This window comes from Plectropomus leopardus, chromosome 1 (assembly GCF_026936395.1).
Source record: "Plectropomus leopardus strain MGB_pleo_1.0 chromosome 1, ASM2693639v1, whole genome shotgun sequence".
NCBI classification, from domain to species: domain Eukaryota; kingdom Metazoa; phylum Chordata; class Actinopteri; order Perciformes; family Serranidae; genus Plectropomus; species Plectropomus leopardus.
Genome location: NC_142176.1, coordinates 43,498,607 through 43,522,496, shown reverse-complemented (window position 1 = coordinate 43,522,496; position 23,890 = coordinate 43,498,607). Strand labels below are relative to the sequence as shown.

The window sequence follows — 23,890 nt, the reverse complement described above, 5'->3', positions numbered from 1 at the left end:
GAGCTATGCTTGACAGCGGCTCTATGGCCTGTTCCTTGAGCTCTCGGGTGCTCCCCCTCCTGGAGCAGAACAATGTTATTTCTCCTGACTCTGTTTCCCCTACTTCAGTTGTCCTTGTTGGATGTGGAGGTTCGAGAACAAACCCTGTTGGCGTGTGTGAGCTGCAGATGAGGGTGTTTGGCTGTTGCTTCTCGGTTCCGACGCTCATCGTGGAGGGTCAAGGTGATGATCTCATTCTTGGCAGCAATGTCATGAAACATCTCATTCGGGTGCTGAAGCATTCTGGAGACTTTGGGGGGAGTACGTTTCTGTCTGGTCAGATCCCTGTGGAGGAAGGGAGCCTGCTGCAGCTGTTGACCACTGTGGAGACATGGAGAGGTCATGAGTGTCCTGATAAGATTGGCACTGTTAAGCTCAAACATGCTGTGACCCTGGAGCCCTTGACAGAACACTTAGTTTGGGGTCGCCTACCTGCTCATCTATGTCTCTCAGCTGGCAGCACGGTGGTTGTCGAGCCAAGTGAGTCAAGAACAGTGCCACGTTCAGTGATGGTGGGCCGTGTTGTGACACCGCTATGGGGCGACGGATGGGTTCCAGTGAGAGTCATTAACCCCTCCCCCAGACCAGTGACTTTGAGACGCAACTGCAAGATTGCTGATGTGTCACCCTGTGTGGCACTGGAAGACTTTGACACAGACTACCTTTATGTGACTGACTCACCTGAGGAAGTGAAGTGTACTGTGACAAAGACAGCTGACAAATCGGACACAGCCAGTGAGAAGAGCTTGACTGTCGACTCTGACTGTACTGCTCGACCAACCCTCAGCCCTACGCTCTCTGACCTTGGACTACAGGACATTGACATTGACGCGACTCACCTGTCTCCCTTCTGGAAGGCGAAGCTTGTTGACCTGCTGGCTAAGTATGAGTCCATCTTCTCTCGCCACAGGCTGGACTGTGGTAAAGCCAAAGACTTTGTCCACCGCATCCGACTGAGTGACAGCAAGCCTTTCAGACTCCCCTATCGGCGACTGTCCCCATCACACTATGAGAAGCTGAGGGTGGCTTTAACTGAGATGGAGGAGCGTGACATCATAAGGAAGTCTACAAGTGAGTACGCATCACCCCTTGTTCTTGTCTGGAAAAAGAACGGCGACCTGCGCCTCTGCACTGATTTTCGGTGGCTGAACGCACGCACAGTCCGTGACGCACATCCCTTGCCTCACCAGGCTGACGCCTTGGCCGCCCTGGGGGGGAATTCGTTCTTTTCAACCATGGACCTGACCTCTGGTTATTACAACGTGGAGGTACATGAGGAGGACAAGAAGTTCACCGCGTTCACTTCTCCATTCGGGCTTTATGAGTACAACAGGCTCCCACAGGGACTTTGCAATAGCCCAGCCACGTTTATGAGGATGATGATGACTATCTTCGGTGATCAAAACTTTCTGAGCCTCTTGCGCTATCTTGATGATATTCTTGTTTTTGCCCCCGATGAGCAGCTGGCGCTGCAGAGGTTGGAGATGGTTTTTGAGAGGTTAAAGGCGCACAACCTGAAACTTTCTCCCAAAAAGTGTCACTTCATGAGGCCTTCGGTGAAGTTTCTGGGGCATATTGTGACGAAGGAGGGCATTTCGACTGATCCAGAGAAAGTCAAAGCTATTGTGGACTTGCAGGAGAGTGACTTAATGGTGGAGGGCACCGACATCCCATCCCCCACGAAGATCAGGTCCTTCCTTGGGATGGTTGGCTTTTATCAGCAGTTTTTTGAGGGGTACTCTGGTATCAGCAAGCCTCTGTTCGCGCTGACGTCTGGTGGGAAGAAGCTGCGGCGTACCAAGGGTAAGCAGATCCGGCTTACATCTCGGACCCTCTCATCTGCTGATTGGACTCCTGCATGCAGTGAGGCTTTCAGGAAGTTGAAGCAGGCTTTGTTGAGCAATGTCACTCTCGCCCACCCTGACTTCAGGAAGCACTTCCTCCTGTCGGTTGATGCCTCCTCCAATGGCCTCGGGGCTGTGCTTTCTCAGCTGGCTGATGGTGACGATGTTGCGAGGCCCATAGCGTTTGCCAGCAAGTCACTGAATTATGCCCAGTCTCGCTACCCAGCACACAGGCTGGAATTCCTCGCACTTAAGTGGGCTGTGTGCGACAAGTTCAGCCATTGGCTGAGGGGTCACCACTTCACTGTATGGACCGACAATAACCCGCTCACTTACATTCTCAGTAAACCAAAGCTGGACGCCTGTGAACAGAGGTGGGTGTCGAAACTGGCCCCATATGACTTTGACATCAGATACATTCCTGGTCCTAGGAATGTGGTGGCAGAAGCCCTCAGCCGTGAGCCCTTTGTGCACCCCAGTGTTCTCCACCGACTCACTACGGTCCCTTATGGTGCTCTTCTGGAGGAAGCAGCTGCCATGGAACTTGACTGTGTGCAGGATGCTTTCCGGTTGTCTTGTGATCCTCTCAGCCGCCTGCAGCATCGTCCCTTGACTGTGGCCTCCAACAGGGCAGTGGCAGTGCTCTAACACCCGCCTATTTCCTCAAAAGCTGTGTCGGCTGTCCTCGAACACTCCCTGGAGAAAGACTGCTTGCCCCCTCAGGCATTCTGCTTGCCACAACACGCTCAGTCACTTCTGCCTTCCAACCCGTCTGATGTCTGCCCTCTGCCTATAGACAAACTGACATCGTTGCAACGCGCTGATCCATGCCTGGTTCGGGTGCTCCACTTTGTGGAACGTCAGAGACGACCGTCGAGACGTGAACGCCCACATGAGCTGGCTGGAGCCTTGTGGCTTCTCTGGCACTGGGAACAACTCACCATCAAAGCGGGTGTTCTGTATCGCACATCAAAAGATGTTGTGACAATGAGAAAGACTTTCAGGTATGTCGTGCCTACTCACCTGAAAGACAAGGTCCTGAAAGGTATCCACGATGAGGCGGGGCATCAAGGGCAGAAGAGGTCGCTCTACTTGGCTAGACAGCGGTTTTACTGGATCGGGATGGAGAAGGATGTCAAGGAATACGTGCAACGCTGTCGGCGGTGTTTGGTCAGTAAGTCTCCCGAACCTGAGGCCAGGGCGCCACTCGAGAGTGTTAAGACCTCTAGACCTCTCGAGTTGGTCTGCATTGATTTTTGGTCAGCTGAAGACTCTTCCAACAAATCTCTAGATGTACTCGTTGTCACTGACCATTTTACCAAGCTCGCTCAGGCCTACCTCTGTCCCAACCAGTCCGCCAAGGCTGTCGCTCATCAACTCTGGAACAACTTCTTCTGTGTGTATGGCTTCCCAGAGCGAGTGCATTCAGACCAAGGTGCGAACTTCGGAAGGAGCCTGATTGCGGAGATGCTCCAAGTCGCTGGCGTGGAGAAGTCTCATACAACACCTTACCACCCCATGGGCAATGGGGCAGTCGAAAGGTTTAATCGCACCCTTGGTAACATGATCAGGGCTCTCCCACCCAGAGCCAAACGAAAATGGCCCCAGCTTCTGCGTTCACTCACCTTCTCCTACAATGCGACAGTCCATGAAACCACAGGATTCGCACCCTTTCTACTCATGTTCGGCAGGGTTCCCAGATTGCCTGTGGACATGATGTTTCAGTCTGTGCTCATGGATGAGCGGGTGGTGGATTATGATGTCTATGTGCAGTGTCTCCGGCGTGACTTGGCAGAGGCTATCAGGATTGCTCAGATTTCAACCACAAAACAACAAGAGAAGCAAACTGAGCTATACAACCGCAAGGTGAGGGGTGCACCAGTGGAGGTTGGAGACAGAGTCTTGTTGGCTAACAAAGCACAACGAGGTCGGAGGAAGCTGGCTGATCGCTGGGAGAGTCATCTGTACACAGTTGTGGAGAGACAGGATAACACTCACACCTTCAGACTCAGGAACTGTGCGACAAACCAGGAGAAAGTGGTCCACAGGAACCTCATCATGCCTGTGAACTTCTTACCTGTTCCTACTGATCCGGAAGATGGTGGCTCATTTGCCAGTGACCTGACTGATGAGGCTGTGGATGAGTCTGTGATGGGTGCTGAACAGGATGGTTCGACAGTTCTTCCTACATGTGGACCTGAGGACAGGACTGTCTGTTGGATCTCTCAGCTTCCAGACTCCACCAGAGATCAGTCGACCTCTATGACCGATGTGGATGAACATGACCAGACCAGATCTGACGCACCTGATCAAGTTGACCCTGACAGTCGCACTGAGAAAAGACTTGACAGTTCAGATGAGACCAGTTCTGACCATTGTGGTCCTGCTGTTGATGCTGACTGCTCTGCCGACTTACCTGACTCTCAACCTTCTGTCTCTCTTGCTCTCTCATCTGACTTGCTGCCTCCTGCAGCAGAGGCAGGGCAGGACCATTCCCGTGATAGTTTGCAGAAAATGAGGACAAGATATGGGAGAGTTGTTAGACCAGTCATCAGGTTTATTCAGAACATGCACCAGAAAGTTCTTGCTGGTCGCTAGTATTGTTTCATATAATGTACACATGTGTAGGTGATTATGGGCTCAAATATTGCCTATGAGTTCCTTCAATTTTGAGGAGGGTCTGGTTCTTATATATATATGTATTTTATTTTATTTTTTTTTTTTTCTGTGATGGTTTGACACCTGTGTGTGACTACTTGATGGGTATGTCCAGGTGGTAAATTTGTGTGCTGTTTTACTGACATGATTTCTAAGTAGTTTAACATGTATATGGGCATGTTTTTCCTATGGGTGTCGGAAGGCTTTGCAACCCTTCCTCATTCTAATTCTTCGGGAATAGTCTTTTGACTGGAGTATTTGGTATCTGTGATATTAGCAGCACTGTACCCTTTGAAATTATCATTATTATTTTTTTATCCATTCCCTCCTCTTGAAATGATGTTTATGGTGCCTGGTATGTTTGTTGTTTGAGTGATGTGCGGTCCAGTCTCGGTTTTCTTTTCTTTTGGGTTGGTTGTATGGGCAAGTGAAGATCAGTAGAGGGGAATGTAACGGAGTTAAGCGATAATGTGATCCCACTTGCCATATGGAACACACTGCGGAGCACGGGAGCTGGGGTTTCCAATTGTAAGTGGAGGCAGCACCCCTGTGGTTTGGGGTTGTGCACCCCGGGGGGACCTCGCTGCCTCCGGGGTAGGTGCATGAGTGTGACCTCTGTCTTTGTTTTATATTAATTGCTTTCATTTTGATGTTGAGGAGTGGTTTAAGTTGTTTTTGAATCATGAAGCTCCCGTATGGTCGAGCCTTTTTTTGAAAGGTTGACGATATTTGTCTTTTATTTCTGTTCGCAAATGGCTAAAGTTACACATGTTAGCTAACTTGCACTTTCTTTTCATCTTGCTCTTGCAGCCGTGTATGTGTATGTATGGGGCGAGCTGGACTGACTGTGTGCTGAATTTCCATGCCAGGTACGCTTTGTGTTGTTTTGTGTTCATTTGTGGATTGGTTGAACAGTCGGACCTCGCTGCCTCCGGGCCGTGTATGTGTATGTATGGGGCGAGCTGGACTGACTGTGTGCTGAATTTCCATGCCAGATGAGAATAAACTGCCGCCACGGTGAAAAAGTCTACCTTGCCATTGATTACACAACGCAAGAGGAGTATAAGAACCGCTACACATGGAAACATAGAGTGACCACGGAAGCCATGCTTGCCTGTGCAGGCACCACGCTACTCAACTCTACTTTTATGGTGCATGCCCAAAGCTTCACTCAGTGGTGAAGCTCTGAGTAAACTGACTGCAACTGCAAGGCATCCTGGGTGATTTTTCGTCATGGTTCTTTTTTTTTTTCTTTTTTTTTTATGTCACACAGCCTGTTATTTCTGTTGCAGAATAATGACCAATCTGTATCAATAATGAATCAAGGATTTTAAGGCTCACACCAAAATTATTTTCAGCAAAAGGCTTTTCAGACAGAAGGAACTTTTTTTTTTTACTTAGATATTCAATAAAAGCCAAATTCAGCAAAGCCACACACAAATGCTGGAGATATAAATCCCTGAAAATATCCCATGAAAAGAGTAAAATCAACAGTGTATGCGTCTAATAACATGTACTGTTTACATGTATCAAAGCCTGATATATCATCTTCCTCTTAGCCATAGAGTTGTGTTGTTGTCCAAAAACTACTGAAAACACAAGAATGAGATATTTTCAAAAAGTTGTCCATCGTCAGTAGGAACCAATGGGCTTGGAGCTGAGAGTGTCAGACGAAGCATTTTGAAAGTGTTGACAGAAATATGATAAACGTGCAGTATTTTATGCCTCTGTGGCAGTGACAGCCATGGCCGAAAGCATTATGTTTTCATGGTGTTATGTCTGCACGCCTGTCCCATTCTCCTAAATGCAATATCTTAAGAACGCCATAAAGGAATTCCTTTAAATTTGGCTCTAACGCCCACATGGACTCAAGGATGAACTCATTAGATATTGGCAAATTGTCCACTTAGATTTAAAGGAGTAGTTGACCCAAAAATGAAAACTCATTCATGATCTACTCACCCTCATGCCGATGGAAAGTTGGGTGAAGTTTTATAGTTCACAAAACACTGCCAATGTTTCACGGGGAAAAGTGTTGCACTCATCTCCCAAACTATTGAAGCAAATGGCCTTCTTAGGCAAACTGTGTTTTGTGATAATGGGCTTTATAAATAAAATTGAACTGAATTGAAAACTTTTTTCTGTGTGCAGCAGCCCTCGACAGTCCCGTGTATCGATATTTGGTGACACACACACCATCAGGACCGGTCAACGTGTCCGGCGACCTGCTGACGTTCCCCAGCCGCTTCTCCTTCCATTGTCTTGACATTATAGCGTTCTTCGGCGGGCTGGAGTCCACCCTGGGGAAACCTCTCTCAGAAAAAGACAAGAGCTTCCAGGATCTTATCACACACCACCTCATCAACTTCGCCAAAACAGGTGAGGATGCTTCTCAGTGCTTTGCATGTTAACTTCTGTGTGTCTTGTGGACTGGATGTTGCAGAGTCAAACAAGGACCACAAGTTAGTCAAGAGTTAAATGTTACCCCTTGATTTCAGCAGCAGTGTGTCGATGTTGTTACATCTGTGGCACTGTTTTGCTCCATCCTCCATGCAGCTCTATATCCCACCTGGAGCATCTGTGAGTGTTTCAGAAGTGTCCTGCCAGCTGATACTGTAGACTCTATGAGATTGTGCTTATTTATTTATTTTTCCTTGATTTTGTGGTCATTTTTCCTCAATTTTTGTGATTCTACCATGGCTGAGAATCAGAATCAGATTCAAAGTAGTTCCCTGAAGTGTCTGGTGGGCCATTTGAATACATTATACAGAGAGACAAAACGCAGATTTTCGCTAAATAGCAGTCAATAACTGCACTGAATTACAATATACACAGAGTGCATCATGTATGTCATCGATGTAGTTTCATTATTAAATGTTTTTTAAAGTAAAACGTGCGTATATTTGAAGAATAATGTGAACAACTAGGGTTAGATGATTAATGATTAATGTCACACTCGGGAGATTCACACATTTCAGCAGCTCAAGAGTCAGAGGCAATAGAAAAAAGCAACTGAGTGCTAAATAAGGGTTAAAATATGATTAAAATACAAAAAATAAAATATATTGTAAAACACAAAATATAATATATATATAGTACTTTTTTATTTAAAAAGTATAACAACATAGTATAAATATGAGTGATGTGGTTATGACATAGATGCTTATGCTGACATATTTTACACTTACCTTACCATGGTAAAGGAGCAGGTTGCTGTTTATTGCTTATATATATATAAACGTGTATTTTACTTATCTATTTATCTTTGTCTTTCTACTGACTTACTGCAATTAAGTAATTTAATTAATATCTAATAAACTCAGAAACATAAATAGCACATTAAGCAGCCGGTATATGTTCTTCTTTTGTGGTGTCCTCTCAGATAGTCTCCACCATGCTTTGATGTGCTGCATGGGGATGGTCCAGGTGTGAAGAGAAAGGGGGTACATGTGCACATTTTCTCCATTTACACACAGATGAGGAAAATATTGTTGAATAGTGCCAGCAGAAGTAGTTTTCCACTCACCACAGATTGCAACTACAAAAAGTATGTGAGGTTATCATTATCGAAAACTGCATTAGAACATTTTACCCAAACAAAGAGCACACCATCTGAAAGCCTTGTACATGGTTTAATAAAAATAAGAAACAGTGAAAGGCTTGCAGAAGACAGGAAGCTGACACTCAGGATAAGGGTGCTGTCTTAGTGCAGGAGTCTCCAGGCTCCACTGAATCCCGTGTAGCTCTTCTGCTGAAAGAGGGAGGGAGAAAAGGACAGGAGAGAGGGTCAGACATAACTTTATAAGCCTGATTGGGAGACCACTTTGGGAGATGAGATGAGATGTTTTCCTCTGTTTAAAAAGGGGAAAATAGAGTGATTTTAATACAAAGAGTAAACCACTGCATGTGAATGCATGAATTAGTCAGATCTGCGCTCCAGAGGAGAGCCTTCATCAGGCTGTGTAATATTACTCTCGACTGGATTTATACGTTAATGAACTGCATTAAAATAGAGCCTTCTGTGTTTTTATAACCAGCTTTGAAATAGTTCCTCCAGCACCCAGTGCTCCTATTGTAAGTTACCAATATTCAATAACAAGATTAGATATATCACAACATAATCAAAACAATATAATACATTAGTGTAACAATTTCAGTGTTTAGAATAATTCCCCATTAAGCCTAGTATGTTTCATTTTTAAATGATTAACCCTGTGATTTCATTCAGGTCTTTCAGCTTCCCTCCTTTTGCCATCAATGGAAAATCAACTGAGCTGAAACATGATATAGACAAATGGGGTCAACAGAATCACAAAGCTGAAAACAATCACCCTTAAAGTATGCTTCTGTTTACAGTAATGTTCATTAGTCTCAAATGGATATATATATATATATATATATATATATATATATATATATATATATTTCCTTTTCTATCTGTTTCTATTCTGTTTATTGACATTTTTACCCACAGTCCAGCCAGGAACCAAGTAGATCAAAGAAGTTTGTCCATGTTTCAGTCAAAAAACATGCTCAAGTTGATAATTATACACATCAGTATAAAAAAATCCAGTTAAATATGGAATAGATTGAAGATTTGTGGCTGTGTTTTAGTTAAAAATATATACATCTTAATAATTATACAGATGAATAGGCTAATTAATCATTCAATCATAAACAAACTAGATATGTAGGCAATTTTAACTGTGTTTTTGTTGGCTCCGGAGGCCGTGCTGTGGCTGTAACACGCCGTTGATGCTGTGTTTGAAATCACTTACAAATATACTATACTGCATAACCAGCATGTACTGCATACTGCCTACAACATTAACCATTAGGCTTGCCATTACCTGTACTTCTTATGTGAAAATGTTTCCTTTTTTTATTACACCACATGTTTGATATATTGCACAGGTTTAGCTTCTCTTCTGTTTGCAGGTAAGATGGAAGATGTGTGGCCAGAATACCCAGCAGCCACTGCTCTCCTGTCCGACAGCCTGTTGGTGGTGCAGAACTATTCGGCAGCTCGATGTGAGCTGTGGAAGGAAAATGGCCTGTATGCCTATGCCTGGCTCAACTGAGCACAGACTGACAGCAGCGTTCACTCAGTTATTCATCACAAGGCTTTACTAAAATCACTGCTTTGTTACACCCAGGTGATCTCATGTAGCCACACATGCCTTCAGACTTTTTTGTTACGAACTATTAACAACGGCCTTATAAATATCTCACATTAGCTTCCAGGGTTAGTTCAACAAAACGCCCAAATCTCCATCTTCTCACTTAAACTCTAGTGGATCCAAGTGAATGTAATTTCTTTTTAAAAATGACTTAAAAAAACAGAAATGTGATCCAGATGTTGTGGGTAATCCACAATAAGCTAAAACATGTTTCTGAACCCATTTGAGGCGAAAAATATTCAACTAAGTAGAGAATCATGGTTTTTAGTAGGTTGGTGCTGTTTTACTCTTTGTTTTCATTTATTTCGGCCTCCATTTTCACTGTGTAGAAAGCAGTGTGATGCCCACTTCCTGTTCACAAACTTTGTGGGGGCATTAAAATATGTCTCTGAAAACATTTTGGAAAGAAATAGGCAGTGCAGTCACATAATCTTGATTATATATTATATTCAGTTAGCTCTGCCTGCTTTTATTATTTGATTGGATTTCGGTTGGAGTTTTGGAGACAATGAGAGGGAGGGGTCTTTCTCTTGATCAGCTGCTGAGTCTTTGTTGCGGCTGCAGGGTTGGCAGTGGTTGGCGGCCAAAAATGCAGAAGTACAGCCTGTTGTTTGAGCAACAGCCCCAACAGCCAGAGAAACTCCACCAAATGATGTAAGTTATGTCATATGGTGCCAGGGGGAAAGGAGATGAAGGGATGTTTACCACAATCCATCCACAGGGGTGTCCACAAAATATGGGGGCAAGATAAGATTATGTGAAAATACTTGGGGGGCCAGCTGCGTCTTACTTCACATGGCTCATTAAAAAATCACATAAAAGGGAGACAAAGACAACTGTTCATCTTTCAGTGAAAAAGTATTCCACTTTCCACTACTCCTAAAAGCACAGTCCTCGCTATTGATTTTATGCATTTTTGATATAATGCTTCTTTGACTTGATATGTCTTTGACTAAACGCATCTTTAAATTAACGTGTCTTTGACTTTAAGTGTCTTTGGCTTTGATTTAATGTGTCTTTGAATTAACACTTCTTTGACTTAACGTGTCTTTGACTTTACGTGTCTGACTTAGCATGTCTTTGACTTAACGTGTCTTTGAATTTACACGTCTTTGACTTTAGGTGTCTTCGACTTTACGTTACTTTGACTTCACACTTTTTTGACTTAACACTTCTTTGACTTTACTTGTATTTGATTTTACGTATATTTGACTCCACACTACTTTGACTTTGTGCATCATTTACCTTACGCTTCTTTGACGTTACATGTCTTTGACTTTATGCTTCTTATTCTGCTTCCTAATAGGAAGTGCCTGCTGTTCTGTCACCCTTGAATTGCTTGGTTAGATCTGTTTCTGAAATTTCATTTGTCCCAGTTGCATAGTTCCTCAGTTTTCTGCATTATTCCTGCCATCGTGAGATGAACAGAAAAAAATTCAAAGTGATCTTACTTGAGGAACCAATACCTTGTGAAGGGCCATGATTGGCCCCTGGGCTGGACTTTGGGTATGCCCGATCTGGTTGAAAATCAGCCCTTTACACAGTCTATTTGTCTCCATCCCCCCAGAGGTGAGAGAAGATTGTTTTTGTTTTTTTTTTTGTAATTTGGGTGAACTGAGGCTTTAACAAGCCGGCGGCCTGGCTGCACAGCGCTGAAGTGCACATCAAACTGGGAGTGGTTTCAGAGTGATGGAGCTTGAAGGAAGTATGTAGACCAAAGAGACTGACAGAGAACTGAACAATCAGATAGAACGGGAATCTGTGAAGGGAGGAAGAATGGAGTTATTTTTATGTCGCGTCAGTGTGAAGTGTGAGTAATGACGCTGTGTTTGTTACATTACAGTTTTTGATTTGAATGTCAAAAGAAATCTTTCCTGTTTCCTGCGAAATACAGCTGACGTGGATTTCTAAATTCAGGGCAATGACTAAAATGAGAAGGGAGTGTGAGAAAAACTGTTTTGTTTTTTTTTTTTAAATCTGTGTTAACCTTTGTGTTGTTTTAATCTGTGAATATGTCAGTGAGTCACTTTGTTTAAAGAACTTGTGAAGTCCTGCTGTTTGCACTGAATCATAACCTTGATGCTCAGCCACTAAGTCTTCACACTTTCCTGTGAACATTTATTACATGAATATTTGATTTCCGTCTTGACTGTTGTTGGTTGAAGCGATTTGATGTTTTTGTTCTGGTTTAATTCCATATGTTCAGTGAGTCAGCTCAGCTAACTGAGTTTAAATGCATCTGCACTGCATCTTAACTGAATCTAAATCACAGTCACTTTCACTGTGTGTTTGTTTGTAACCGCTCATTAGTTTTAAGCTTTGCAAACAGTACTTTTGCTCATCTTGTGCCGCAGCATCCTGCTCTGCTGTGTGTTGAAGCAACAGTGACATTTTGTTACTCTTTATACTCAATAAATTGACATCACATGAATGAAGACTGTGTCTTGGAGTAAAATTATGTTTTAATTGTTGATATCATTTTGGATCCAGTTTTTAATTAAGTAAGCAACTATTTTTTTAAGATTATTATTTATTGGCTAATTATTGGCCCTTATTATTTATAGTGCAGCACAAGCAAAAAAGAGGGAGAGAGACACAAGCCTCTGAATATGGGGTTCCCACTTCACCAGGAGAGAGAACCGGATTTGTTCATTTCTGTTAACATTTGAAGTTTTTGTAGAAGCAAAGACATGATAGCAGAGTAAGTGTCCTAAAATGCTAAAACTGCACCAATATGGCAACACCATTTTAGGACATTTCTAGTATTTCAAGACATTACTAGGATATTTCTAGTATTATGACATTTCTTGTATTTTAGGATATATCTAGCATGTAAGGATGTTTTGAGGATTTTACTTGCACATTTCAAGTATTATAGGATATTTCTAGTATTTAAGGATTTTTCAAGGAGTCTATGATGTTTGGGGAATATTTCGAGCATTTTAGGACATTTCTATGATTTTTTTGTTTATATTCTTATACTTTTTATTAATTGCTTGCTAATTTTGGGGTCGTTTCCTTTTATGATGTTCATTTGAAAGAAAACCAGTCAATTTGTTCGGGTTTTAAAGAGTTGAATAAAACTCTGAAGAACATAAAACGTTAAAGTGGTTTTGGAGTTTTGTTTCGCCTCTATGCAGCAGCGTATGTGTCCAGTAGATGGCGGCAGAGGAGAGCTTGCTGTTCCTCCGTGTGTCTCTGGTCGGCTTCTCTGTTCCTTTAAGGCCGGGTCCTCTGCTCTCTCTCGGCGAACTGACTGGTGCCACGCTGCGGCGCCTGCTCAGTGCGTCTCCGCCGCCGCTTGCTCGGATCCTGGACCAGGAGAGTCTCCGTCCCTCCGTCTCCTGCACTCTGTGTCTGTGTGTCTGTGTGTGTGTGTGTGAGTGTGTGTGTGTGTGTGTGTGTGTGTGTGTGTGTGCGTGAGTGTGTGTATATGTGCTGCCTGATGATAACCTATGGATTGACGGAGGGAGCCTATTGTTGTCAGCCTGATGGTTTATTCTGCTGGAGCTGCACTTTCACCGGAGAATGCCCAGAGGAGTCGGAGCCGTGTTCCTGCACGGATAGCGCAAAAATACATCCGAGAAACACGGTAATCATACTCTTATTTATTCCCATTCTTAAACCCACTTCTCCTGCTTTTGTTTATTATTTTCGTTAGAATAAAGGATCTCGCGTGAGGCTGTGGCGCCGTCTCAAATCACGGCACCGCGGCTCATCCCACCAGAGACTGATGGTTTGTTTACCATCAGAAAAGCACACTTTGAGGTGTCAATAAGCTCCGAATCTCAGTGAAACGTGTGTGTGCCATCAGCAGAGTGAATGAGCATCCTGCAGCCGTCACATCAGGCTGCATATCCCTGTGATGGAGCAGCGAAGGCAGCAGCAGCAGCTCCTCTCGGGCCTGCAGCTGCAGCTGCTGCTGCTCAAACACACTGAAGTTGTTTGAACACTATTTCTAACTAAAAACGGATTTACAGCAGCAGGGCTGAGCTGAGAACAAAAACTGCTGCTGCTGCTGCAAGGAGCTCAGCTGTAAAAATAATAATAATAATAATAATAATAATAATAATAATAATAATAATAATAAGAAGAAGAAGAAGAAGAATCTGAAATAATTTCTAAAAGTTAGCAGAAAGCTGATACTTAAAAGTTTTCTGCAAATGGTATAAACAAACGCTTTGAAGCCTGAGTAAATTGATTTCTTAAAAAAGGCAATGAGCAACCAAAGAAATTACCCCCAAATTAGCAGAAGATTATTACAAGAGTACAAGAAAAGTATCTGAAAATGAGTGAAACAAAAATTAAACATAAACAAACAAACAAAAAATGAAAAAGGTAAAAGTAACGAAAAAAACTAACAAAAACCCCCATAAAAACCCCATAAAAATAAATCGAAAGTATAAACAAACAAACAATAAACAAAACAAAAAAACAAAAACAAGGCAAACTATACTTAGAAAAATTGTATATATGTAATTGTGATAAATAAATACATAGTTTTTCCCTAGATTTTTTCCCTATTGAGGATGATAACAATTAATCGATTATCAGTTAATTGGTCGTTAGGAATTTAATGGAACATGTGAAATTTAATGGCTTAATTGATAGGCTAAATGTTATCAAAATATATGCAATATGTTACTGTGAGCTTTGATTGAGAAAAAAAAACAATTGGTTTTGTTTGATTTTTTTTTTTCAAATCATGATTAATAGATTAATCGATTAAGAAAAGGGCTAACAATTTGCAGCCCTATTTCCTATACATTTTCCCTAGCTAAAAAAAAATCTTAATCCGCTAATTTCTTGAAATTTGTTAAACATTTCTTTACCATGTTGCTTATTGCCTTTCTCCCATTGTTTTTGAAAGAAATCACACATATTTGCTCAAGGTTCAAAGGTTTAAGTAGTTGTCAAAGGCATCTGAAAGCAGCACAAGAAAAGTGATGTAATTTCAGGTTTGGAAGGGTTAAGATAATAAGGGCTCCAGTCAGTTTTCTCATAAATTTTAGGTATAATTTATCTTAAAAAAGAAAACAGTGGACAAAAGTGTTAAAAAAAGTGTTTTGATTTCATAAATTAAGCATAATTAAAAATACAGGATTGTTTTACTGTAATTGTACTGTGTATTTCTCGAAAATGCAGGTTCTAACAAATGATTCATCATCAATAATTATCATAGAAAAAAAACAATATTCAGTTGATTTTTGCAGAAGACCATGAAAGTCAATTATCAAGAACCAGATAACCGTGTCTCTGCCAGTTGACCTATTTAATAATCAACTAAGTTTTTTTAGGTATAAAGATAATATTAATCATGTTGTCATTGTGGTTAAATGCTCCACATACCAGCCCCGTGTTTTGGATTCTGGTGGTGTGGAGCAAAGATTGTGCCCTGAAGTCTTTCCAACTCAAGCTTTAATTCATTTCAGTCACTCAGACAAGTCTTAAGGCCTTCTAAGTGTATGTATTATTAATCTTCTAGATCTGTGAATGGGGTTCACCATACCAGTGAGACAGCAGAAATCTGTCATTTTACTGAACAGGTCAAATCTGCTCAAGTACATGACAGTCAAGTATCTCAACCAACGAGTCCAAGTCTGGGGCAACTTAACTTAGTGTCGTTTTGTTAGCGTGTCTAACCATGTTTTCTTCTGAAAGTCTCGTTCTGAAATCTTATGATTTGGGTTGTTGTTGAAAAACAAAAACAAACAGACATGATCAAATGAAAGGTGAGGGAAAAAATCTGGATTTCTCTGTCAGGATCCTTTCCATAATGTTGCCAGACACTCATAACAATCTGAGTCTGTCAGTGGAAAAAAAAAACACTTTAAGCAGGCATACATTATCGATGCAATATATCACATTGCAGCCTGTTTGTATCTGCAGGCTGCAGCATGTATGATAGGGGTAACGATTAAATGCATCACAATTCTCTTATAAAAGAGAAGGTCTTGATGCAGAAAATTCAATAATTGGAAATTGAAAACGCAACATTGTGTTTGCCTGTAATATTTTTGCGAGACGGGGCTGTGCATTTTTTACAGCTGAACCAATTGGATTGTGAAATGTAACAAACATAAAAATGTACGTCATGTTTGAGGCTACTGCTTGACTTTTGATGTGGATGGCTGAGCGTAAGCAAATGCAGATCGATACAGTCTGACCGGTATCCTCTGGCTTAAAAGCTGGAGTATGGAAGCATTTTGGCTTCTCTGAAGTTGAAGGTTTAAGGGACCTGGGCAAGAGTCACACTGGATGCAAGAAAAATAATCTGTTTATTTGATTATGGATCATTATAAATATGGTATGTTAGTAAAAAGTCACACAGTGATAAAAAAAACGCATCAAAATCAAAAAATGTTCCGAAATCAAAAAGATACATCGATAATCGTGAAGTGCATCGTAGCCCTCTGAATAGTAAGTGCATCATGAGGTGTTGAGAGACTCTTGCCTCTATCAGTAAGTACTTGACCAATTTAGAAAAAAGTGTTGTTCCCATCAGTCAGGCTTGGGCGGTATGTAATATTTCATACCTTCATAACTTCCTGAGATTTCACCAGGGTAAACAGTGCAATAATAATAATAATAATAACAATAACAACAACAATAATAATAATAATAATAATAACAACAACAACAACAACAACAACAATAATAATAATAATGAAGTTTATTTATATCGCACTTATTAAAAAACGTTACAAAGTGCTGTTCACTTAAAAATCACAAAAAACACAGAAAAAAACATTAGAAAAAAAGAAATACAGTACAAAAGAAAATGTATAATCATATCAATCGTATCAATAAATAAATGCTTATGCATCCACACTATTGTTATCCAAATCTTTATTCTTATTTCATCTTCCGTACATTTTTCGCTGGCTAACTAGTTCTGCATACTTTGTGCTATTTAAACCCTTCAAATATCAGAACGTTCAGCTCGTTCAGGACATTATTGCTATGACTTTTCTCATTTCTACTCTTTATACTTTTTAAGATATTAAGCTTTTTTAAAAAACTTTTCCCATTTAAATGAATGGGGAAATATTTCAAATTCTCTTTAACCCACTCCACTTTCAAAGTCCACTTCTTCCGCAGACTTTCAGCTAGAGACTCCATTTAACCGTTTAATGGATCACAAGGCCTTCAACTCTTCTGGTATGATTCAGCTCTTTTGTATCTTCTATGGTTTTTGAGTTTTGGCGATTTAAGTTTTATGCTCTTTTCAGACGATTTCTGCGTTTATAATGGAGCCCTTGTGGCCCCTCAAGTGTAGTGGGCCCTTATTTGGCCCTTGTGGCCAATTAAAGTTGCCAGTTAGCTATTAATGGTCCACGAGGGTCCACAAGTGTGTCTCTCTGTCTGTCTCTCTGTCTCGCTCTGTCTCGTCTCACTGTTTGTCTCAGTCTCTCACTGTGTGTATCTCTGTCTGTCCCTCTCTCTCTGCATCTCTTTGTCTGTCTGTCTCTCTGTGGCTTTTTATCTGTCTCTCTCTGCATCTCTTTGTCAGTCTTTCTATGTGTCCCTCTGTCTGTATGTCTCTCTTTTTCTCTGTCTGTCTCTGTCTTTCTATCTGTCTGTCTTTCTACCTTTCTCTCTCTCTTCATCTCTTAGTCTGTCTTTCTGTGTCTCTCTGTCTTTCTTACTCTGTTTCTGTCTCTCTCTTTGTATCTATCTTTCTGCCTGTCTCTGTCTTTCTCTCTGTCTGTTTCTCTCTCTCTTTGTCTTGGCCGTTTTGTCTGCCTCTGTCTTTCTATCTGTCTGTCTTTCTATCTTTCTCTCTCTCTTCATCTCTTTGTCTGTCTTTCTGTGTCTCTCTCTTTTTCTTACTCTCTGTGTCTGTCTCTCTCTGTATGTCTTTTTGTCTGTCTCTGTCTTTCTATCTCTCTCTCTCTTTCTTACTCCCTGTGTCTGTCTCTCTCTGTTTGTCTTTTTGTCTGTCTCTGTCTTTCTATCTGTCTCTCTACCTTTCTCTCTCTTTCTGTCTGTCTTTTTGTCTGTCTCTGTCTTTCTATCTGTCTTTCTACCTTTCTTCATCTTTGTCTGTCTTTCTGTGTCTCTGTCTCTGTTACTCACTGTGTCTGTCTCTCTTTCTATCTGTCTGACTGTCTCTGTCTTTCTCACTGTTTGTTTCTCTCTCTATGTCTTTCTATCTGTCTGTCTTTCTACCTGTCTCTCTCTGTCTTTCTACTTGTCTGTCTTTTTCTCTCTGTGTGTCTGTCTTTGTTTCACTCTCTTTCACTCTCTCTGTGTCTCTCTGAAGTAGTTCTACAACAGCTATTACTACCACTAGTGTTACTACTACCATTACTGCTAACACTGGCAGTTTTGTGCTGCTTCTTATACTATTCTTATACTTCTCTTATACTTCTTATACTATTACCACACTATAATTGCTACTGTAAATACATCTTCTTCTATGACTGCTATTACTGCTTCTTATACTATTACTACCCCTTGTAGTAATAGGTGTACTGCTATTTCATTTACTTCAATGACTACAACTACTGCTGCTATTAATACTACTAGTAATACATTTTTTTGCTAAACTGCTACTTCTGCATACTTTGAGCTACAGAAACCATCCAAATGTCAAAATGTTGTGCTGTTCAAGGGCAGTTATGCCTATCTTTATTTTGTACATTTTATGCTTCAAAATATTTTTAAAAAATATTAAACCTTTTCAGTTGACATCAAGTTATTTCTTTGACACTCTCCCAGTTCAACTCGTAGCTTCTTCAGTTTAAAGCAATTCAGCCTTAATTTTTGCCAGTTTTTCAGATATTTTTTTTGGTGCCATTTTTAGTATATTTCTTCATTTCAGCTATATATTTCTGCATTTTCAGCTATAAATTTCTACAATTTCAGTTATGTATTTCTGCATTTTCAGCTATGTATTTCTGCATTTTCAGTTATATATATTTATGAATTTCCAGTAATATATTTCTACATGTTCAGCAATATATTTCTACCTTTTCAGCAATACTTTTCTGCATTTCCAGCCGTGGTTTAAACCAATTTCAGCTCTAACCATCCACATGCATGTCCTGCAGAAAATGCATTTTCGAGTTCTTATTTCACCTTCTGTACATTTTTCGCTGGCTAACTAGTTCTGCATACTTTGTGCTATTTCAACCATTCAACTATCAGAATGTTCAGCTCATTCAGGACATTATTGCTATGACTTTTCTCATTTCTACTCTTTATAATTTTTTGAATATTAAGCTTTTTTAAAAACTTTTTTTCCCCATCTATATGAATGGGAAAATTTTCAAATATTCTTTAACCCACTCCACTTTCAAAGTCTACTGCTTCCGCAGACTTTCAGCTAGAGACTCCATTTAACCGTTTAACGGACCACAAGGCCTTCAACTCTTCTGGTATGATTCTGCTCTTTTGTATCTTTTACGTTTTTTGAGTTTTAAGTTTTATGCTCTTTTCAGACGATTTCTGCGTTTATAATGGAGTCAAATGCAGACGGAATGTTGAGGTCAGAGCATGTGACATCACTAATGAGGTCCTGCACTCTGGATATCTCTGTCTCTGCTCGTTCACAAAAATTTCTCAAACAAAGTCTTTTCCTGCCCACAGTTTAAGGTCTTCATACACAATTTGTACATCCGAACGTTGGAAAACTGGTGGTGGTTAATGCAGGTTTGAAAGCTAACAACCCAACACAGCTGGCTTAGTGCACCTACAAAGGAAGGGAGACCCAAAAAATTCCCCATTTACTCCAATACAAACTGAGATGAGAAATTTCTGGAAATTTGCTGCTGCAAGATTTTTCTTATGCAAGGATTTGGGATGTGTAGCAGATATTTTTTCAGGCAAATTTTGTATTTCTGCGTGCAAGAAATTTTGACTATTTGGTGAAAGGTATGGCTGTAAAATAGAGGAGTTTGACAGGGACATTTCCATCAAATTCAGCTACCTCCTTTGAGCTGACCTGAGAGGAGAGGGGAGAGGAGGGGTGCACCTGGGCCAATAATTGCCATAGCAGCGGGCACTTACACACACACACAGAGTGCCATCCTGGAGTGTGTGTAACTTTTCCAATACAAAGATGCCATTATTGGTGCCAGGTCTACTTGTCCACTAGCAATTAATGGTTAACTGACCCTTTATATTGCCATCATGTGGCCCCTCAGGTGGAGGGAGCCCTTATTAAGCCCTTTCTCTCTCTCTTCATCTCTATGTCTGTCTTTCTGTGCCTCTCTGTCTTTCTTACTCTCTGTGTCTGTCTCTCTCTCTGTCTCTTTCTGCCTGTCTCTGTCTGTTTCTCTCTGTCTTTCTCTGTCATTTTGTTTGTCTCTGTCTTTCTACCTGTCTGTCTATCTTTCTCTCTCTTTCCATCTCTTTGTCTGTCTTTCTGTTTGTCTCTCTCTCTCTCTCTTTCTTACTCTGTGTCTCTCTCTCTCTCTGTCTTTCTGCCTTTTTCTGTTTTTCTCTCTCCCTGTTTGTCTTTTTGTCTGTCTCTGTCTTTCTATCCGTCTGTCTTTCTACCTCTCTCTCTCCACATCTATTTGTCTGTCTCTCTGTGTCTCTCTGTCTTTCTTACTCTCTGTGTTTGTCTCTCTGTCTTTCTCTCTCTCTGTTTCTCGCTCTCTGTATGTCTTTTTGTCTGTCTGTCTTTCTATCTGTCTATCTGCCTTTCTCTCTGTCTTCATCTCTTTGTCTGTCTTTCTGTGTCTCTCTTACTCTGTCTCTGTCTTTCTGCCTCTCTCTATCTTTCTCTCTCTCTCTGTCTGTCTTTTTGTCTGTCTGTCTTTCTATATATCTATCTACTATTCTCTCTCTTCATCTCTTTATCTGTCTTTCTGTGTCTCTGTCTTTCTTACTCTGTGTCTGTCTTTCTTACTCTGTCTGTCGCTGTCTTTCTCTCTGATTCTCTCTCTGTCTCTCTCTCTCTGTTTTTCTATCTGTCTGTCTTTCTTTCTCTCTCTTCATCTCTGTCTGTCTTTCTGTGTCTCTCTCACAAATTTGCTGCTGCAAGCTTTTTCTTACGCAAGGATTTGGGATATGTAGCAGATATTTTTTCAGGCAAATTTGGTATTTCTGCGTTCGTTACGACCTCCTTTCGTTTCCTGTTGTAATATTTTGACTATTTGTTGAAAGGTGTGGCTGTAAAATGGAGGGGTTTGACAGGGACATTTCCATCAAATTCAACTGCCTCCTTCGAGCTGACCTGACAGGAGAGGGGAGAGGAGGGGTGCACCTGGGCCATTAATTACCATAGCAACGGGCACTTACACACACACAGAGTCCCATTCTGGTGTGTGCGCGACTTTTCCAATACAACAATGCAGTTTAGTGATGCCTGGTCCACTTGTCCACTAGTATTTAATTGTTTTTTATATTCCTATCATGTGGCCCCTCAGGTGGAGGGGACCCTTAATTAGCCCTTCCAGCCAATGGAAGATGCCAGTTAATAATTATTGGTTCACCTGTGGTCCCTCCGGAGTAGGGCGGACAAGTGGGCCATTGATTGGCACTTGTGGCCCCTCAGGTGGACGGGGCCCTTAATTGGCCCTTGTGGACAATGAAAGTTGCCAGTTAGGAATTAATGGTCCACTTGGGAAGGGCCACAAGTAAGCCATTGATTGGCCTTTGTGGCCCCTCACGTGGATGGGCCCCTTAATTGGCCCTTGTGGCCTCTTAGGTGTCTTTGTCTTTGTCTTTGTCTGTTTCGCTGTTCTGCCTCATGTACTGCTCCTTGTAGTGATCGAAGTACTGCTGTCTTCTCTACTTCCAGAACTACAACTACTACTACGTCTAACGCTCATGCTACTGATACGACTAGTACTATTTCTCGCGTACTTTGTGGTCAACTGCTACCACTGCCTACTTTTAAGTCACAGAAACCATTTTAATGTCAAAATATTATGCTCTTCAAGGACATTTATGCCTCACATTTTATTTTCTACATTTTATGCCTAAAATATAAAACATTGATTATTTTATCTTTTCAGTTGACCTCAACCTTTTCCTTTGGCACTTTTGCAGTTCAACTTGTAGCTTCTTCACTTCATTTCTGCCAGTTTTTCAGATATTTCTGTCAATTTGTAATACATCTATACATTTTCAGCAATAAATTTATGCATTTTCAGCAATAAATCGATGCATTTTCAAACATGCTCTCAAACTGATTTCAGCTATTACAATCCACACGCATGTTCCGTAGAAAATGCATTTTCTAGTTAGGGTGCCTGCACTGCGTAGCAGTGCCAGTAACCTATTACTTTTTGGCGCAACACATACCCCGAGCACACACATGCGTTAGTACTCACTAAACGCGTATACTAGTACCCCCAGACTGTCCCACTGCAGACATTGCTATCTGTTATTCGTCATACTTATTTTTATTAGGGTGCCTGCGCTGCATAGCAGTGCAAGGAACCTATTACTATTCGTCTCAACACATATGTCCTGCTGCTTTGCTGCGGAGATTCACCAAGCGGTTTTCCTGAAAATCCCCAAAAACTGCCGAAAATTTTCCCATTCAAATGAATGGAGAGCCTCGAGAAATCGACGTAAAAAGAGCTCAAGTTCATGACTCTTTAAGGCTATGGAACATCGCCATACTTTCATGTAGAGAAATGATTCAAACGTTCAAACGGTTCACCAGGTTGTGGCCTGTGTTCATGTCAATGGAAATTTTGATAACTTATACATTTTTTCCGAATTTGCAGTAAACGTATCATGCGATTTTTCAGACGTATATAAATTTTACAATGGTTTCTTATGGGCGGAACTCTCATCAGAGATCAAACTCTGTCGGTAGAGTGTGGAGGAGCTGAAAAGTAATCTAAAAGTTTCCTGAACAAACTGCCACTACTCCCACAGCTCGCAGTGAATATACACAATTTGTACATCACAACGTAGGAAAACTTGTGGTTGTCGAATTCAGTAGGTTTGAAAGCTGACAACCCAACACAGCTGGCTCATGGGGCCTCAGAAGGAAGGGAGAGCCAAAAAATGCCCTTATATTCTAATACAAATTGAGATAAGAAATTTCTGGAAATTGGCTTCTTGAACCTTTTCTTTAAAAAATGATTTGGGATATGTAGCAGATACTTTTCCACACAAAAATGATATGGCTGCATTTGGGAGAACTTAGTTTCTCTTCCTGTTGTAATATTTTGACTATTTAGTGGAAGGTATATCTGTAAAATGAAGGAGTTTGACAGGGGCATTTCCATCAAATTCACCTGCCTCCTTTGAGCTGACCTAAGAGGAGAGTTGAGCCATTAACGGGCCATTAATTACCGTAGCAATGGCAACACACACACACACACACACACACACACACACACACACACACACACACACACACACAGTGCCATCCTGGTGTGGCTTTTTCCAATACAAAGATACCATTTAGTGATGTCTGGTCCACTTGTCCACTAGAAATTAATGTTTAACTGACCCTTTATATTGCCATCATTGGTCCTTGTGGCCATTAATTGGCCCTTGTAGCCAATTGAAGATGCCACTTAATAATCAAAGGTCCACTTATGGGCCCTCCATTATTTGGCCGTTGTGGCCATCAGGTGGAGAGGGCCCTTAATTGGCCCTTGTGGACAGTTAAAGTTGCCAAGTTAGTAATCAATGGTCCACTTGTGACCCTCAGGTAGAGAGGGCCCTTAATTGGCCGTTGTGGCCAATTGAAGATGCCACTTAATAATCAATGGTCGACTTGTGGCCACTCAGGTGGAGGGGGCCCTGAATTGTGGGCCGTTGTGGCCTATTAAAGATATCACTTACTGATTAATGGCCATTAATTGGCCCTTGGCCTTGTGGCTCTGTTTGAAAGTGTGGCCACTCCCCTCCTCCTTACATACATTAGTGGCCCATCAGCGGCAGCCACCCCTCAAAATTTCTGCCGAAATTTTCTAGCTCGGATTGCTCTTTTGGAATGTCATTTGAACCTATGTGGATGACGATCTTATCAATGCATGGATTGGATTTTACAATGTCTGAAAATTTTTCCACAATGTTCATAACGGTGGCAGCAGGGAATGATAGTGTATAACTCCCCTTTTTTCTCACGTTCCTCATGATTGAGTCTCCGATTATGAGGGTTGATGGCGGAGCTGGCTGATGGATGTGGAGGGGGCATGTAGTCGTTTCTCTGGCCAACCTCCTTTCGCGGAGGAATCAGGTGGA

At 41.4% G+C, this 23,890-nt stretch overlaps 2 protein-coding genes across 5 annotated transcripts in view; both read left to right on the top strand.

Moving 5' to 3' along the window:
• Positions 1-12,156, top strand: part of LOC121942131 (uncharacterized) — a 56,191-nt gene extending 44,035 nt beyond the window's left edge. The window contains exons 9-10 of one of the 2 annotated variants that reach the window (XM_088081632.1): positions 6,696-6,920; positions 9,480-12,156. In XM_088081632.1, the coding sequence (XP_087937758.1) occupies positions 6,696-6,920; positions 9,480-9,622 (368 nt within the window). In that variant the 3' untranslated portion in view covers positions 9,623-12,156. Of the gene's footprint in view, positions 1-6,692; positions 6,921-9,479 lie in introns of both variants that reach the window. The other variant, XM_088081624.1, reaches the window with a different exon arrangement.
• An 834-nt stretch (positions 12,157-12,990) lies between these two features.
• The window catches only part of LOC121942102 (USP6 N-terminal-like protein), a 54,790-nt gene continuing 43,890 nt past the window's right edge, over positions 12,991-23,890 (top strand). For 2 of the 3 annotated variants that reach the window (XM_088081664.1, XM_088081657.1), the window contains exon 1: positions 12,991-13,313. The gene's annotated coding sequence lies outside the window, so the exon portion shown is untranslated. The remainder of the gene's footprint in view (positions 13,314-23,890) is intronic. The other variant, XM_042485207.2, reaches the window with a different exon arrangement.